General features: G+C 41.3%; 1 protein-coding gene across 1 annotated transcript; it reads right to left on the bottom strand.

Moving 5' to 3' along the window:
* Positions 1 to 749: 749 nt before the first annotated feature.
* On the bottom strand, positions 750 to 17,494 carry kita (KIT proto-oncogene, receptor tyrosine kinase a). Its single transcript, XM_062423824.1, has 21 exons — positions 17,440 to 17,494; positions 14,480 to 14,734; positions 13,506 to 13,790; positions 13,263 to 13,402; positions 12,322 to 12,514; positions 11,667 to 11,853; positions 10,763 to 10,878; positions 10,420 to 10,534; positions 8,475 to 8,659; positions 6,875 to 6,981; positions 6,595 to 6,721; positions 5,883 to 5,987; positions 5,460 to 5,570; positions 5,086 to 5,227; positions 4,815 to 4,909; positions 4,588 to 4,718; positions 4,078 to 4,200; positions 3,191 to 3,302; positions 2,989 to 3,088; positions 2,564 to 2,669; positions 750 to 1,127 (listed from the first exon to the last, which is right to left on the bottom strand). The coding sequence occupies exons 1-21, from the start codon at positions 17,492 to 17,494 to the stop codon at positions 948 to 950; spliced, it is 2,970 nt and encodes a 989-aa protein (XP_062279808.1). The 3' UTR covers positions 750 to 947.
* Positions 17,495 to 18,372: the final 878 nt, after the last annotated feature.

Raw genomic sequence — 18,372 nt, 5'->3', positions numbered from 1 at the left:
GCGTACCGTGTCAATACCTCATCTCTCAAGACAACTGTGTGTGTAAAGTAATAATGGGCTGATCCATGGTATAAATAGGTGTTCATATGTGTTAAACAGATCCAGTTATTTGCTCTCTAGGTAGTACATAAAACATAAAATGAGAAGAAATGTATCAACTAATTGATGTGAAGCACGGACTCTAAGCATGCTTGACCATGTTTCTAATACTGTAGCTTATATATCAGTGTCTCGATATCTTAATTTGAATTGGCCCCTGAAAATTATCTCCTTCATATAAACATAAAGCTGAACAGATGGAAATAATACTGACAATAAAAGAATAAAAAAAGAAAAGAAATTAAAGCTGGTGTGTACGTGGTGTATGGAATGATGTGAAGTTCAAGTGCCTCGAGTGCTTTTTTTTTTTTTCTCCGACAATTGCAACAGCCAAACAAAATAAAAACACTACATAAAATGTCCAATACACAAAAACAACAAAGAATAACAAAACACAAAATGTCATAAAAAGAAAAAAAAACTCCAAATAGATAGAAAGAAACATTTCAGTTATATACGGAGTGCCAAAAAACAACCTTTTATGAAATATGTAGGAAAAATTTGACTGAAAAACTCAAAATAACAAAACAGATAGCAGTGATAATGTACAACAGTTTTAGAGTCCCTCCGCCTCCCTGGTGACTTCAAAGTTCTTTGCTGTGAGCAGGGGAGCATTAGTCCAGCTGTCCTCCCTGTAATCAGTAGGCAATAATAGTGATAGAAATGATAAACAGCCAGTTTTCCTTTGTTGTTCTTCTGGTAGCAAATGGCAATGACCATTCTGTCTGCGACACGTGACAACAAATGCCATTGGTACCAGGGACGGGCGGGACGGGTGTAGTGTTGGGTGGTTTGTGGCGGAACATTCCAGGCACTTTATGAGGCAGCCAGACAGATCGGGTGGGTCCTTACACCCATTGGGCTCTGAGGGTTGTCCCCTCCAGGTAGACCTCGTGTTGGACCAGTAAGGGCTGGGATTGAGCGCTGTGACTGCTGACTGAATTGAGGTGAAGCGCTGCGCTCTGAGAACTCGGCTCCTCCCTGGCTCCTGGCGTCATTGGAAGCTTGGAGCTGAAGTTGAGATAAATCTGAACATCGTGGTGGAGAGAAAGAAAGGGAACACACTTTGTTAAAACATCTTAGTGAAACTACAGTATTCATCTCATCTGCACAATGTGTCTCAGTGTTTTATATGTGTGGTGTTACATCATGAAAATAGACTTTAAGGAATAGAGTGACATTTTGGGAAATATGCTTGTTCACTTTCTTGCCGGGCACATAACCAGGGGTCTGTTAGCTTAGCTTAACATAAAGACTGGAAGTCGGGGGAAACAGCTAGCCTGGCTCTGTCCAAAGGTAACAAAACATGACTAGCAGAACCATCTAAAGGTCACTAATTACCATGTTAAATCTTGTTTATTAAAAGGTCCAACATATGACATTCAGCCCCACTAGATGTCGCACACCAGCACCAGCATCTCAGACCAAAGCAAATGTGCACGTCAATAAAGTTGGAAAAAGCACAAAAAGTCAGATCAGACTCTTAAACTTGGCAGAGCTGATCAAATATGGATCAAGATTATGTTGCTGCACTCCTTCAAATGTTTTCAAAATCTTCTAAGACATGTTTAGCTGTAATATGAGAAACTTTGTGACTAACATGCACGCTCACATGCACTAACATGAAGGCACGGTCAGACTAGCTATCAAAATATGAACAGAGAGGCTTGGGTTTCAACACACACAGAGGGAGTGTGACTTCATTCTCTGCTCAGGTCGCCATTACTCCACTATATCTTTATAGAGCAAATGTTAGTTTGCTGACATCCAGCTGTTGTATATTACACCTTTAATCTGTACAGTAACCCAAGTGAAAACATTGGTTATGACTTTACGGTTCTGTACTGTAGCACTTCTTGGTCAGGCGCAGTAACTTCCTAAAAAAAAATTGGTTCCCATTTGTTTTTTGTACGAATTAAATAAGCATGATTTAACATGTTGCGCCTGACCAAGAAGTGCTACAGTAAGCTTTGGAGCTGGTGGAACGCATATTTTTTAGCTTTGGACAAAGCCAGGCTAACGTTTTCCCTCTATTACCAGTCTTTATGCTAAGCTAAGCTAAGCTAACTGTCTCCTGTCTGTAGCTTTATATTTAATGCACAAACACGAGAGTTGCATTGATCTTCTCATCTATAGGCATATTTCCCATTGTCAAACTGTCCCTTTTAAGCCTATCACATGAAAAACGATCAAAGTTTTTGTGGCGCAAGTGGAAAGTTTTGAGAACAGTGGAAGCCCTCATATGTAGCATGTGTACATCAGATGACCAACGACTTCAAAGACATATGCTCATGCTGTGTGAGGCCCCAGACCTTCAGCTGAATTATGTCTGAACATTCTAGAGGTAGCTTTGAAAACAGCAGCAGTCGGCACTTGGCATGTTAGCCTCAGTCATTATTTGCTCTGAAAAAAATTTCTAACCTTTTATAGAGAAAGTAAAACATCTCAAAGTGTTGTGACCTACATGCTTAGTGGCATCTGACAACTGTTGTTCAATCCTTTCCACGACCTTCCTGAAGGGGGGTCTCTTGAAGGGGTCAGCATCCCAGCAGGACCGCATAATCTGATACCTGCAAAACAGCATATGTCCACACAAACAGTTGTATTTGTCTACATCCCCTTTCTTTTTCTTTGCCTGTCTTTTTTTCTCTTCTCAGTTCCACCCAGGAGTTTTAAAATGTCCCCAGTTTTCTATAGTTATATGCTTGTGAAAAGCCAAACGCAACAGGATGAGAGCAGGCTGCTTTTCAAATCCCCCACATTACATTCTTTCATAGTCTCACCACCTCCAGCTAGCCAACCACACCAATCTCTCCTATGATCCTTTGCGCTAACTTGCATTTCCCTTTTAACACCTTTTACACACGCTCATATTTCACTCATACTTACATTTCACTGGGTGCAAAGTCTGGCGCATCCAGTCTGTATCCTTCTTTTATCAGTTTGTAGAACTTGGCATCCACAGGCATACCAGGATAAGGACTATTTCCTATGTTAAGCAGAGAGATTCTGTTACACTATGTGCTTCTGAAAACACACAGGACAGCCAGAATAACAAAAACAAAGACACACAAAGGATGGATAGACATACCTAGTGAAAAGATCTCCCAGAGCAAGATGCCGTAGGACCACACATCACTCTCAAACGTATACACACACTCAAAGATACTTTCTGGAGACATCCATTTCACTGGCAGACGAGCCTGTAAGAAAGTGCGTAGATGGAAAATTACACCCCATTTTATCCTGAGAAATGTTATTTTACTGTGATAGCTTTCAAACAAGATGTGACACATCGTATGCACATGACAGATCACAGCTGTCACATGCACATCAGGCTTGTAACTACAGCCACACAAGCCTCAACAGCTGTTCATGTGTACTACACTGTCCTAAGGCTAACAATGTAAGTAGAGCAATGAAACAAACACATGATAAGTTTAAAGGGAGTGTTTGCCTTAAGTTCGGAGAGGAGTTATTTTTAGGATTTTATCAGTTCTCAGAAAACACATACTGATCTGAAAACTGTTTGTTGAGAGACACACATAATGTTCAAGATACAATATACTGCACACAAAGGTATGTTTGTCTTGCAGACATCAAGCAACTCTAGACTTTACAATCAATTACGTAAACAAAAAATAACTTCCAAAAGTTACAGTTTCATAGAAGCTCAAGTTGCTGATTATTTTATTTTATTTATTATTTTATTATATATTATTATATTTCTTAGATGACTTATCCTCATACACCTTAGGCTAAAATGTGCTTTCTAGAGAGAGGAACAGTCCCTAAGGAGTAGGGTTGCATCAACACATGCTCTGACAAGTGAGGGCATGACGGATAAGGCAAGAGCACACCAATAAACTCACTTGTTACTTTGCAAATTGATTTAAACAGTTCCAAACCTGGAGACCTGAGAACTGATGCAGTGCAGTAGGACTTTCATGAAGTGTCACTTTGTTAGTGTAGACTTACATTGCCTTTGACTACATAGTTGGAGTCTGTGGTGATGTCCCGTGCCAGACCAAAATCACAGATCTTTGCCACTCTTCCTTGAGTCAGGAGGATATTTCTGGCTGCTAGATCTCTGTGGATGCACTGGAAAACAAAGCAAACCACTGCGTATAACATCTGGTGATAGGTGTTGTCAACATGACCAATCAATAATATAACATTAGTCATGAATGAAGTGCTTTTTCCCAACACAGCTTGGCACTGAATTTCCACATTTGATGCTGCGTAACACACCACCACTGACATTGATACATGAGCTTATTTGTCACAGTATCTTTGCCTCCATGACTGATCAATTTTTCAACAGCATGCTCTAACATGCATTTTAGATCCACTTACTAGCTGTGGAAACATGAGACACGCTTTGTGTTTTTAAAAAAACAGTCCACATTCACATTCACATCCAGATTTATCCAAAAATCTGGCTTGATAGTTGTCTTTTTAAAATCTGCATGTAGAATGGATGCTCACGTTTTTGGAGGCTAAGAACTCCATGCCTTTGGCCACTTGGTAGGAGAAGCTGAGAAGGTCTTCAGTGTCTAGAGACAGACCGTCTTCGTTAAACATTTCACTCTCCACATCTGCTTCAGTGTAAGAACCACCTGAAGGGACAAATGGGACCAAAAATTACTATTTCCAACTTTTTTCTGTGTCTATTAAATCTGAAGAATTTGATGAATGATGAATGGCTGGCTTGCCTTTGCGTAGTGAGCGTCTCTTCTCAGAGGATGAGCTGAATGGCAGGTTGCCAGCAGCAGAAGGCCTCATGGTCATGTAGCCGTTCAAGCTGTCACTGTGAAGAGGAAAGGAGCAGTCTGGTCTGAGCTGAGCACAGTCACACATAGGCACACTGCCGTCCAAATACCCTCCTCCTACGCACGTTCTGGATAGTAAATACTAGTACTTTCTTTTCTCTTGCATATACAATAAACCACACTCCCATTCTTTATACAAATAAAAGAACCTGACCCAGCTGCGTCCCTCTGCGGCATGACGTTGCGGTAGTAGCAGTCTTCCTCAAGCTTATAGCAGATGAAGGATTCTCTCTTTCGGCGTAGAAAGTTAAGGAGGTCTCCGAAGCAGCAGTACTCCGTGATCACCAGTGTAGGGCCTGCAGATGAAAAAACATGCCTCATGTCAGTGACCCTTCCAGAAATATAACAAACAGCAGATTTAAAAAGTCAAAAGGTAGCAGCAATATGAACGTATGACTCAATACACATACTGACATGCAAGAATCAGAAGGAATTAAATCATCTTAAATGTTGCAAACAATGTCTGAAGTTTCTAGTTGTACTGTTATTATTATATAATTATAATGCAAGACAACATGGCTGTCGCACCTCCAACAGTGCAGGCTCCCAGCAGGTTGACAATATTCATGTGGTTTCCCAAGTAACTGAGGACTTTCAGCTCTGACATCAGTGCCTCTTTCTCTGTGGCATGAGCGCTTGCTGTTGAACGGGAAAAAAATAAATGTTGGAACACAATCAGCAAAAGGATTAGAAGTAAAGCGAGCTAAAGTTAAACCATGATTGCTGGAGGCTAATTCAAATAATAGGTGTCAGTTAAATATGTTTATTGGCAGCAGTGTGCAAACTCTCTAGTAAAAATATTCACATAATAGCTGCCTGTCTCTCATCACCTTCAGAGAAATCATTCATTCATACATTAATATAGCTACTATACACATTTATCATATAGATACGTATAGCATAGTTTGCTAGACTGTGCTTGTTCCACTTCATTTGCATGTGTGTGCTTACATTTGAGCATTTTCACAGCCACCGTCATGACTGAATCTGCTTTGGACAGTCCATATGCAGTTGCTTCTACCACTTTTCCAAATGCACCAGATCCCAGTGTCTTCCCTGAACACAAGAAGACAGACACAAAACTGTTATTCCCCATCCTGATTCCCCTCCCACAAACTGGCCCCGTGCCAGCGTTCCTAGGACAACACCAGTTTTAGCCCCCGGGCTGTGTACGTAGGCACCAGGACACGCAGGATCCTGTTTAAGGAGGTTTGTTAAAAACAACACCCAGAATATGTCAACAATATTGTGTTTGCAATGAGGGAGTGGGGTTTCTCCATTAATGAGCTGTGGAACTGGTTCATCTGTAATGACCACAGATATGGTTCAAGCCTTAATGCCGTGTCCACATACACAGAAAACAGAGTCTGTCAATCAGCATGAAGTAGCCTGAGGGTGGCAGCGATGATGTCATGCCAACTGCACTGTTAGGCTTTATTACTGAGACTGTTACTGGGTCAAACCTCCATTTATCTCCATTTCATTCTGCTCCTCCGGTGACTTATTGCACACGTAAGACAACCAGGATCTATATTTCAGTGTCACGGTGCGTCAGAAATGAAAGATTAATAGAATTATAGAGGCTTCAATATAGCACACATCACTTTTTAATTTTTTTAAATTAATTTGTGATTGTAGTGTGGGAGGAGTTCAAGGTGCTCACCAAAACGCAAGTTGTTTCGAGGGAACTCCCACTGGTGATCATACGGTAACTGGGTGGGGTCAATGTACACATAGTTATTTCCATGGATGCCTTCGATAACTTTCCACTGTATCTGGTATTTGGGTTTCTGTCACCAAGGCAAACAAAGACAGAAACAAAATGCAAATTAGTGATACAAATAAACTCACAGGGTTTCGACACACTCGGGTTTATTTCTTTACTCGTTGTGTCTCAAAATCTGTAGAGGGTGTGCCATGCAGGGAAAGCCGAGCTGTCTTACCTGCATGTACTTGTACAACAGCATGATGAGGACAAGACAGAGGATGGCTGCTGCTGATACGGAGCCAATTAGCAGAGGGGTGAACAGATCATGAGGAACAGTTCTCTCTGCAGGGAGACACAAAAAATGCTACTGTTAGGCACCATAAGGTGTAAACAGTATGAGAGCAGTGGCAATAGAGTCAGACAGTGACTCTTTCAGTGGTTTTCCATGTTTACACTCTGAATGACATTGCAAAGGGGCATTAAGGTAAGCCACTGAGGGCTAAGTTATAGTGATGCCCTCTTTGGTCAAATCACAGCACACTAATCCAATTATTTATGTATACTGACTGTAAGGTTCTCTGCTTTTTTTATTTGTTTGCAAATTCTGCAACTTTATTTTGTTTGTTAACTGCATTTAATCCCTTTTGATTATACAGTATTTTACTGTATTTCTGTTGCTTTTACAGCTGTGCTGGTGAGTAATTATACGTAATCAGTGTTCTGTTCCTTTGTGTCTGGCTGTTTGTGATGCCTTATTGTTTAGCTCCTCTGTACAGTGGGGTGTAATAAGCTCTTTAGAGATAAGAAGCTTTCTCTCCACTTCAAATCTGAGAATGCAGAGTCTGCAGGAACTAATCCCCTGTAAACCTGTCAGTGGTTTCTAAAGCTCGGTGTATTCTCTGCTGCAGCTCACTGACACCTCCAAGCCTCCCACAGCCCCAGAATTCCCAGCACTGCCAGGACTCCTACTGCGCTCCACACTCTCAGCGCCTCCGCCTGGTCTGCTGTTACTCTGTGAAGCACAAAAATCCTCAGCACCACGCTCCCAAAGGCCTGTCTTGTCTGGCTGCAAACATTCAACACCCTCATAATGCTCGCCCACATACCCGCTGTAGCCACACTTAGCCCCCCGTGGCCTGCATAAACCCGGGTCTCAAAGCTCAGGCAGGGACAACTTCTTATACTTTCAGTTACCACTTTGGGGACATTACACAGCAGATGGGGAAACCGTTATAACAGAGTGGATTTGGAGTCATAGAGTAAACAATGGACTAAAGCTAATTCCTATCTGTAAGTGACAACATGTTATCGTAGCCAATCTTGTCTGACTTATCTCTCCGTGCTAATGTTTACCTAACAGATTTTATGAGACCAACCTCTAACTAGAAGGCCACATTTAAGGGTTAATCCTCACCCAAATCATGCTTTTAGTAAATATTTTGAGTTGAGGAATAAATCCCATGAGGGCGTTACAGAGGGATAAACTTATAACTTTGTTTTTAAGTCCATAGAGCAGGGAGTCACAGGCAGGTGACAGACAGAAGCTTTAAAGTCGCTGAGATTACTCTAGTAAACAGAATTTTCATAAAATTGAAAACAGGTGAACAAAGATCTGCAATCTGAAACGAGAGGATTTTCACGTCTGTGCGTCCTCTCTCGCGCTGTCGACTTTGTTGCACTTAATTCTTATCCGAAGGTGAGGACATGCAGAGGATTATAACAATTCAGCAACAAAACATGAGACTGCCAGGCGCCGACACCCCCTTTAATACCACGTGACCTGCGTGTCCATGCATCCTATTGTACTAATTCATATGTGTGACACCTCAACTCACCACTGATAGAGAATAGTGTGTAGGCCTGCTCTCCTTCCACTGTGGCCACACATTCCAGGGTATTGAACCGTCCCCTGCTGACGTTCACCCGACTCTCCACCTCCGTCTTTCCAAACATGGGACTGAACAGTGTCACAGTGATGATATTGTGCTCCTCCTGGGTGGCATTCACCTGTTGGGAACACCTGAAGACAGAAGATTATACATTGTTGACTGAGGGCTGACGGGATCACCGAGCTATTCATCAATTGTCTCTGTCAGGACTCTTTGGCATCTCTAGCCTAAGTCTCTGCAAGGCTAACATTCCTTTCCTGAGTAATGAAAACACCTTTTTTTCCAGCAGTTACTTTCACCAGAAATCATAACACCAGTGGCAAATTCCTTCTGTGCTCACGAAACAAAGGTGAATTTTTATAATGAATCAAAGGCTACCTACTTCACAGCATGGCATCATAAAAAAATGCTCTTATCTATGTGCCCTCTGGTCAAAAGCTAACTCAGGTCATATTAGTTTCTCTTTATATATATCTGTTTACGTGCCTGTATGTGATGAGTGTTAATTGGATTTGATTGTTATTAAAAAATGAGTGGATAAAGTTGAGATAATTATGGATGATTCATTGCCTCTGCCACTTAGGATTGGACTTGCTGTGGCAACTAGGTGCCCCTCCTGCAACACACTTTGACACAAGATATACTGTTGTCCAGTTGTATCCAGGCAGATGAACTTGGCCCCTGCCAATCACAAGTCAATTCTTTTCCAATCCCCTTTTCTAGTCAACCAATCACAAGTCAGCCTCTTCAAACCCCACAATCCAACATTCCACCTTCATCATCATTATTGCCTTCATCCAATGTGTCTTTAGTGTGACCTTAAGGACCCTCGAGGTGCACTTCACATTGTTTTTGTAATAGTCAGAGTGTAAGACTTCTTTCTTAAATGGTGGGTTGATGCCTTGCAATAAGTGAGTGGTGCTGTGTGCAGACACAAAGCAAAACTCCAAAACTACCAAAAGAGACACTATATTAATGCTGTTTTAACAGACAAAATGCTTATAAGTAGTGTTTTACTGAAAAGAAACCATGTGAATATAATAAACACACATTGTAAAAGCTGTGAAATTGCTTAGCAAACATGAGTCTGGTCATTTAAAAGCTTTAGAGATTTTTTGTTTGCATGTTGAAACATAACATAGCTGCTTTTGATTTTGATTTGGCAGTTTTTGCTCTCTTTGTTAGCAAAACTGATGGCCAATTTGCCTCATGTCAGTTTCCAATCCTAGTAATTATTTCAGGCTGTAGTGTCGGTGCACATTCAGTACTGTTATTACATGAGACCAGCACATTAGTCTCATTTATATGTTTATACATATATACATATACATATATATGTACTGTACTTATTTATCTCTGTCAAACTAAAGTAGAAATGAACACAAACTTTCACCAAGGAATATGAATAAACGTTGAGATTGAAAGACCATGGGTATTTTTTACACTTATGTTGTTTCTAAAAGCCACTTGAAACTTTCGAAATTCTTTTGAAAGTTTTAAATCTTTATCTTTAACATTAAATAATGCCAAATAAGCAACAATAAAAGTTAAAATGTCGTAAGCAAAATCTTTAGGTGTTATCTATTTCAAATTTAACACTCACAAAACTCAGCTATATGTATGGTTTGAACAGATTGACAGTGGCCTGGAAACATAAGCAAACAACCTCTGAACATTCATTGGTGTATAGAGGTATGACGCCATTGTCTGGCCACTTCATGCCATTGAGAACCACGGAATGTGGAAATCTGTCATTTTAATTAACCCAAACCATTTGAACCATCAGTTCCAAATAGTTAAAAAAAACAATTGAGAAAACAGGTTTTCAGGGCCTTTGTGAACTTTATACTCAATTGTTCATTGGTTGAGCTGCCTTGCCCAATAACCTCACCTGACATAGGGCTGCTCACAGTAGTACCAGGTGATCTGTGGGGCAGGGAACCCCTCCGCCACACAGCGTACCTGTCCATCCACCGGGCCCTCATGCGACACAATTTCAGGTTTACCTAAGCCACACAAATTAATGTCATGAAATGTCAGATAAGGCACATATTATTTGCATGGCATTTAACTGTATTGAACATCAGCCAAGTATGAATCACAATGGGTGCGTTGAGACTTCATTCAACACTTTTCCAACAATTAAAGGTGAATGCATTGGTGAGGAATGGAATTTATTACGTAGCTTAAGGGAACAAGAAACCTTTAACACAATCGATGACACAATGACTTACTGATTACAAAGATGGTGAATGTCTGGTTTACTGATGCGTCACCATTGGAAGCTTGAAAGGTGTAAACTCCACCTTCTGACATTTTCAGTCGCACCAATCTCAGCTCGCTGCTGTACCTAAACATAAAGTAATTACATCAATTGTTAAAATGTTATTGCTGCTTTCATTGTCCATAAATACAAAAACCCCCCAAGCAGCTTCCTATCTCTCACGTCTGGCTGGATAAGATATTTGCATTTCAGATAACAACCACTCCTCTCTTTGTGTTCTTCTCTTTTATACAAATCGGTTCATCGACAGAGTACACATGCAAAGCATTAACAGAAAATGATTAACTCTTTTGCAGTGTTTTTTACACAGTTATTCTCTAAAGCTACTTTAGGAATCAATTTTTCTACAGTTACTGACATTGACTTATTGATTTTTTAACATAGTGAAAAGAATTGGAAGAACTGTGCTCTCTCATGTCCAATTGAAGCTTAAAGGTCACGTCCTAGTCTTGCCATATTAAAAGAAATGTTTGTTTCACACACTGTGAAGCATGATCTAAAATGCATTATGCTGAACATGCAGCCTTTGGTAATATTATGTCATATTTCTAGCAGCAGCACAGAGGTAATACTGCAGATCTTTCATGGCTTCATTTTCCACAAAAGCCATTTATATTCTGACAGTTCTCGTTTCACTAGGAACCCCGAGGCCTTTTTAAAAATGTAAGCTGTATTTCTCAGGGAGCTGCAACAAGTGTAGTTGTTGCTTCAGTACCCCTGATGACCTGCTGTCACCTCCAAACCAAAGGTGTTAAATTCCATCCCAAGACGGTAATGAACATTTTCATCTATGTGGTAAGACTGGGGGTAAGTCACACTTAAAACAAGTGTGTGTCTATGTGTTATTGTCGCACCTGTACTCATGACTGTGTGTGGTGATGACATGGTCGGTTGTGTTCCTCAGCGCGTGGCCCATGAAGCTCCAGGAGGTGATGCGCGGCTTTGGGTAAGCTTCCATGTCAACATTAAGGGACAAGCTCTCTCCTGAACGGACATGGATGGTCCTGTTCTTTATGGTTGTTAACTTGATGAATCCTTTTTCTGAAAGATAATTAAATGATTTATTGCTACGGGATTTACAGCAGTAAAACACAGTCTTTATTCATTGGACAGAGAATGATTTCACTTCTCGTTTAGAGAGACTTACTGGCAAATCACAGAGTAACCCAACACATGCACATGACGACCTCACAGTCACAAGCGACGGGGCAAGACAACACACACCGTATCACTCCAAATATGAACAGTTAATATTCCGATTTCATGAAAACGGGTCAACTTAAAGCTGCTGTTTGTATTTTTGAGATGAAATATTAAGAGATTCATCACGAAACTGCTACGAGTCAAATGCCAGCTATGGGTGATTGGCTGGTCAAACGTTTTGCTTAAAATTTCCCCTTATTGCTCAGTAAAATTTTGACACATTTCATTTAATATTTTATGATGTCAAAAGTAGGTCAATCTACTGACTGTAGCTTTAACCAAAAACAAATCTCTTCATGTACTCACCATAAACATCAAGCCGCACCGACTTCCTGCTGACCCCTTTCTCGTTCTCGGCTTCACACTCGTACATCCCGGCATCCTGTGGTCGGACCGCTGCTATGTGCAACGTGGTACTGCGCATGTGAGTGAAGTCCTCGGTCAGGATACGTGAAGCACCGTCAACCTTTGGTGGTTGCTGTGGATACCAGACGGCACCCTGTCAACGCCCAGAGATCTCTAGAGATTAACCCCGTCTGCATGTCTATCCTTGCCAAGCACACAAACACCAACACAGACACACAAGTGCCTGCATGCAAACACATGCAAACACACACAACCACACGGCCAAGATCCTGAGGCTTAGATAGCATGAACTATGACCCCTTTCACTTTCATCTATAAGAACAGACAACCCCTGATATCAACTACACAGGAGTTTGACTTCTCTCATCCACACTCTCTGCTCTTCAGTACAAAAAATTCTTTTGAAAGTAGTTGAATCTATTTTTTCGACCTACATACTGAAAAAATAGTGCATCAGTGCACCAGGCTGAAGTTTTTTGTGTGTATTAAAATTCTACTTTTCTACTAAATCTTTGTAGTTTTTAAATACTAGTTGTGGCAGCTTGGATGGAACACATTTTTATATTCCCAGACAGTAATCAATGTAACTGGCAGGTAGTTACCATTTTGATTCACAACATTTCTGACATGTATATAAAAGATTATTTATAAGCCAGTTTTACAGTGAATTTAGAAAAATAACACTAGTGCTGGTTGTAAGTCCCCAGGACAGCCTTGTATTTCCTAAATCTTCAGTAAAATGTCTCATAGAACTGATCAAAGCCCCTTTAGATCTTACAAGACAACAATCAATACTCAAAAATGGCTCCACAGACAAAATTCAAGTCGAATCTTACACCAATAGCACAGTACACAGTAAAGCAGAGGCAGAGGGGTCTCACCGAGCCAGGTGGGGGGACCCACTTCAGCTTAATTTCTCCATTGACGTTTGTGGTGTTGCAGGTGAGTAAGAGACTCTCATCCCAGGTGAGAATCACTCTTTTGGGCGCCTGCATCTCAATCACAGGAGGAGCAACAGGGACTGAAAGAAAACAAACTCAATTGAAATTTGCATAAATGCGTCAGAGTCCTGACTGTGATAGAACTAGTGCTGTAAACACATGCCTGTGTTTACATTGGTTTACCTGGTTTCGCTGTCAGATGATAGTCACGTGATCTGACGTGCTCTTCCCTGAGCATTCCTGTGCACACATAGCATCCTTCATAGGCCTTTTGTGTGTTGTGGATGATGATGCCTTGCTCCAGGCTTGCAGAGTACTGGAGACCAGAGGCCAGAGCTCTACTGGCACACGTTTCCAGGCGCAGGTTGACCAGACTTGGATCAGTTGCCAGGCAGGGGATGGAAGCAGCTTCTCCTACTCGAGTAAGAATGTTTCGCACCATTGATTTTCTGAACGGATTGTCAGGATCTGCCAAAAAATGCAATCGCACATCGAAGGTGGTGTCAGAGCAGTAAGCACAATGAATTGATGAAACTTCAGTTTGTGATTCCCATGATATAACACTGATGCATGATAGACTCCATATTCCTGACATTTTTCTTTGGGAAGTCATATCTTGACTTCTTGATATTTGATTGCTATGCATACAGTAGCTTGTTTCTTCATGTCTGAAGTGTAATCTAGCCTGAGTTATCGAAACAGAGATACCTATCTAAAAGAGGCATTTCATTAAATATAATTTAAAGGTTTACCTCATGCACAAGCTCATAATCAATTGTTTTGATGTTGAGTCAACATCTGGCTCTTTCAACAAAACTGATTGTTACCTTACAGGTGGATATTTGGATTGTGGGGTGAATGATCAGCATATAAGCCTGCAGTGATGGCAGTGAGCCAAGAGGATGTGGAGCCATATACAGCAGGAGATACAGTAAAACTCAGTCACACACTCAATAAATAGCTACAGTATCTACTGTACCTGTTGGGGCAATGTTTAAAACAACTTTGCCTGCAAACACACCCACACACACACTGTTCCCAGCCAAAGGTTTTCCTCTGCTGTTTTCTGTTTCAATTTCATCATCATCATGTTTCTCTCTCACACACGGATACATAACACAACCACAAATCATCTACATATGCTCACATCCAGCTACCTTTCACAAAGATGTAGATGGATGCGTTCTCCCCGGAGCTCTCCTCCAGGCAGATGTAGCGGCCCAAGTGAATAGGCTGAGCCCTGTTGATGCGCAGAGTGGACATCCCGACAGTTTTGCTCTCTCCCCGCACCTTCAGCCGGTCCTCCCGCTCCCAATGCATGTCCTTCTCACCCTGGCAACGCAGGCTGAAGGGTGCGTTGAGCTGGACGACAAGGTGGGGGCCGGCAGGGGTGATAGTGGGGTTTGCGTTGCCTAAAATAGGAATGAAGTTATAGCCAACATGCCGATTTCATGATTTTGTGTTATTTATATGTTTCAAAGCAGTCTACTTTTCACCACACTTTGCAGGATAACCACCTTCCCACTGTGAAGTCAAGATCTGTCAACACCTTCCAACCCCACAAGGCTCATGTGTATCATGACAGCTTAAAGGTAAAATCCCTGATCCAAATGTAAACAACAGGATTGTCCCACCAGCAAACTTCAAAACATGAGATTTGTACGAGCGATCACTCCCAAATTGATTAACGAACTTTTTGGTACAGAAACACTTTACAATACCTATATATAAAGGATAATAATTCTGGTTTGTCTAAGTTTTAAAAAATCTATTATTATGGTTGTATGAGAAAAACAAAGCCTAAAAGCCCAGTTTGTTTATATCTGTGAATAGACTTTATATTGTTATCAAAAAGCACTTATTAGGCCTTTAATTTCTGACTATCATAATGTAAAGTGGCAGGTAAAGGAGCTTGTAGTGAGACCAGAGATTGCACCCTCAACCTCTTGACATCTGAGTACATCTCTGTAATCACATGACAGAGTAATTCAAATGAAGTCCTACAGCGGTAAACACGAAACTCCTTCGTGAGAATTTAACCAGTCACGGTTTATAAAATAAAACAAATGTGTATCGCAGGAGCTGGGCGTGATGTGTACTGTAAAATGGATGTTTTCAAAGGAGCAGCTATACCCAAAGATGTAATCTGCTGCACTAACTGAAAACAGGTGGGGAAAGTGAATGAGTAATGTTTCCTGTTCCCTGAGAAAACATCACCAAGCAGCTTTCCAAGGTACTCGGTACTCACCCACCAGTGAGTTTCTCAGTGAGTAACACTACAGGACAGTGGCTGCAGCTTCCTCTGGTGAAACAAGGTGCAGCAGACAAAGATGCTCTCTCCATCCACTCACCCCTCTTTTGTTACAACAAATAAATACATATGAAGTCAAATGTTCTCCCTTTCCCACAGCCTACACTTCAACTACAAGATGCACAATATTTGTCATGTATAGAGATAACATGGTGGCAAGGGTGTGATGCCATGACAGACTGATCTTGTTTTACACATTCGAAATAAAATAATCTAATCTAATCTAAATCGTAAATGATCAGTATCATGCAACAGCAAGCAGCGAAGACGGTTATATTTAGAGAGTGTTAACGGTTTCTGTGTTTGCAGAACCAGCAGTGTCTTGTCCTAAATATTTGCCGAACAACTGTGGAATTTCAGATAATGGTTTGGCAGTCAACACGGCAAATAGGTTAAGATAATAAAAGAGGACCCTACAGTTGTTCGTGATGTATGAGGAACACATTTATTAAACCATTAAATAGCACAAGAAATTGGAGCAGAGCAAAGAAAAACATGGTAAAAGTGAATTGGGTCTGCAGCCTGCGTAGACGGGCTTAAGGCAAACTTCATGGCGTGCCTGATTGCATCACATGACAGGTAAGCCTGAGCACACCGAGATGTGGCAGTCATTCAAATTCCCTGATGATATCAACATGGACATCAACGGCTTCCCATGGGCTGACCATAGGATGGAAATGAAGCCGAAAAACACAGTCCACCTGATCCCGCTCAGCTCTGAGCGAGGCTCCACGGACGCACCGGGGGCGCAAAGGAGCGCAAAGTTAAACAGCAACACTTTATGGTTCACCGCGTGTTACGGGACAGATGGATAGTGTTTGTGTGCCAAGCCAAGAAAGATTTCCATAAATTTGCCAATTATCTCTGGGGGAAATCCCACCCTCTGTTTTCTCGACATGATAAAAAGTTCAAATTTCAAATGATGAATTTACAGTTAAACCGAATAAAAACCTTTAAAAGTAAAACATCAACTAAAGCAAGCCTCAAACATATTTGTATAACAAAAAGGCAGTAAAAATGTACAAATTGGCTGTTCATCGACTTTGATCTCAGCAGTAAGACTCTAAAGATGATGCCAAGCCATGATAGTTACAATATGCCACAATCCATCGCCATGAGCAAAGCAAAACAAACCAGCCCGGGCTGTGGGGTAAACGTCTAAACGGCTTGGTGTCAAGTCACACATGTGGCAATATTTAACACCTAGGCTATGCAAATGGTGAGAAATGACATAAACATGGCAAACAACCCTGGATATAGCAGCTGATCTTGTTTATGCTTCCCAGGAATCGCGGTTGACATTATTTCCATAATGTCTACAGAAAACCGGACGAACCTGTCGACTTCATCGAACATAACACGATCCAAAAAGTATTTTGGCATCGATCGCAGTCATGTACATTATTCGGCATCCTGCTTTACTTCCAAAGTTGCATTACTTTTTGTTAATGGCTCTCTGTCCCCCGAATGAAACATAAATTATTAATGTTGTGCGCTCCACATCATCACCCAAAGTAGCTATCCACTTTCCTCGTGAGGTTTCGGTGACTTCAGGTTTTCTTATCAGCGGGCTTTAGGTTTGACTGCACTTACTAGAACAAAGACAAGTGTGGAGAAATGCACCATGAGGCCGATGCGGAGCAATCCATTTCAATTCATTTCAATACAATTCAGTTGAATTCAATATAATGTGGATTAATTTACTGGATACCTACAGTCATTAAGATATAGTCGACCCGTTCCAAAGTGAACAGCAACAAGTTGCCTTCATAAACTGGCGCATCAAGTGCAAATGCTCAGCCTTACCTGGATGGAAGGTTAACTGTAAAAATACAGACAGTAGTATCCAGTGGTATTCCATAGTTATTATTCCATGGGTCTAGCTGTGAAGGTGAGCCAGTGCCTTTATAGTCAAGGTAGCTCTACTCTACTCGCCGAGCGCGTCGGGGTTGTGGGAAGTTGACTGCGGGCTCTCGTAGAGGCGCACTTACAAGTCTTTAAAGGCACAGATGCTCAGTACAGCTCGCAACAGCAGCAGCCGTCGCCTATCTGTGAACATGCTGTTCTCCTGGAGCGCGCCAGAGGGGACGGTGCAGGCCGACCAGGTATCCTATCTCTGCCTGACTGTGGCGTCAACAACATGTTTATAGGAGTCACTGGTGGAGCGTACGTTACATAGAGAGAGGGAGGTGTTTGTGACCGAGCCCAGACTGGCAAATCAACACATAGATACGCTCATCCATGCCGATTTGACTGTTCTATTTGTGCTGTTTTGATGAATTGCACACCAATAACTGTACAAAGACCTGATCTAACCCACATGAATGATTCTGCATGTAGATAACTCTGAATCTTTAAGAATCAGTATAGTTTAATTAAGTACAGAACTTTCCACGTTTAATAAAAAAAATGCGTGCAACTCTAACACTTATATACCCTTTACACTGAAAACACATTCATTTCAGCTTCAAAGAGGCAATATTGTTTCTCAAGTATTGCATTTATTTCTTCTTGGATTTCTTCGGAAATTGAGAAGATAATGACTCTTTGTCTTTTGTTCCCTCCTGAGACCACACATGACAGTGTTTGGACACTGGCCCACACTCACACACTCCCAGAGGTGGCCTAGTTTTCCACTGGCTATCAAACATGCATGCCATGGAGACTGGTCTCCGATGGTGTGTAATGTTGCAAGCAAGCAAGCAAAGCAAAGCAAAGCAAGCAAATAACTATGCCTCT

Source organism: Scomber scombrus, chromosome 8 (assembly GCF_963691925.1).
Source record: "Scomber scombrus chromosome 8, fScoSco1.1, whole genome shotgun sequence".
In the NCBI taxonomy this organism is placed as follows: domain Eukaryota; kingdom Metazoa; phylum Chordata; class Actinopteri; order Scombriformes; family Scombridae; genus Scomber; species Scomber scombrus.
The sequence above is the reverse complement of the archived record's forward strand: the minus strand, read 5'-3'. Positions and strand labels throughout refer to the sequence as shown.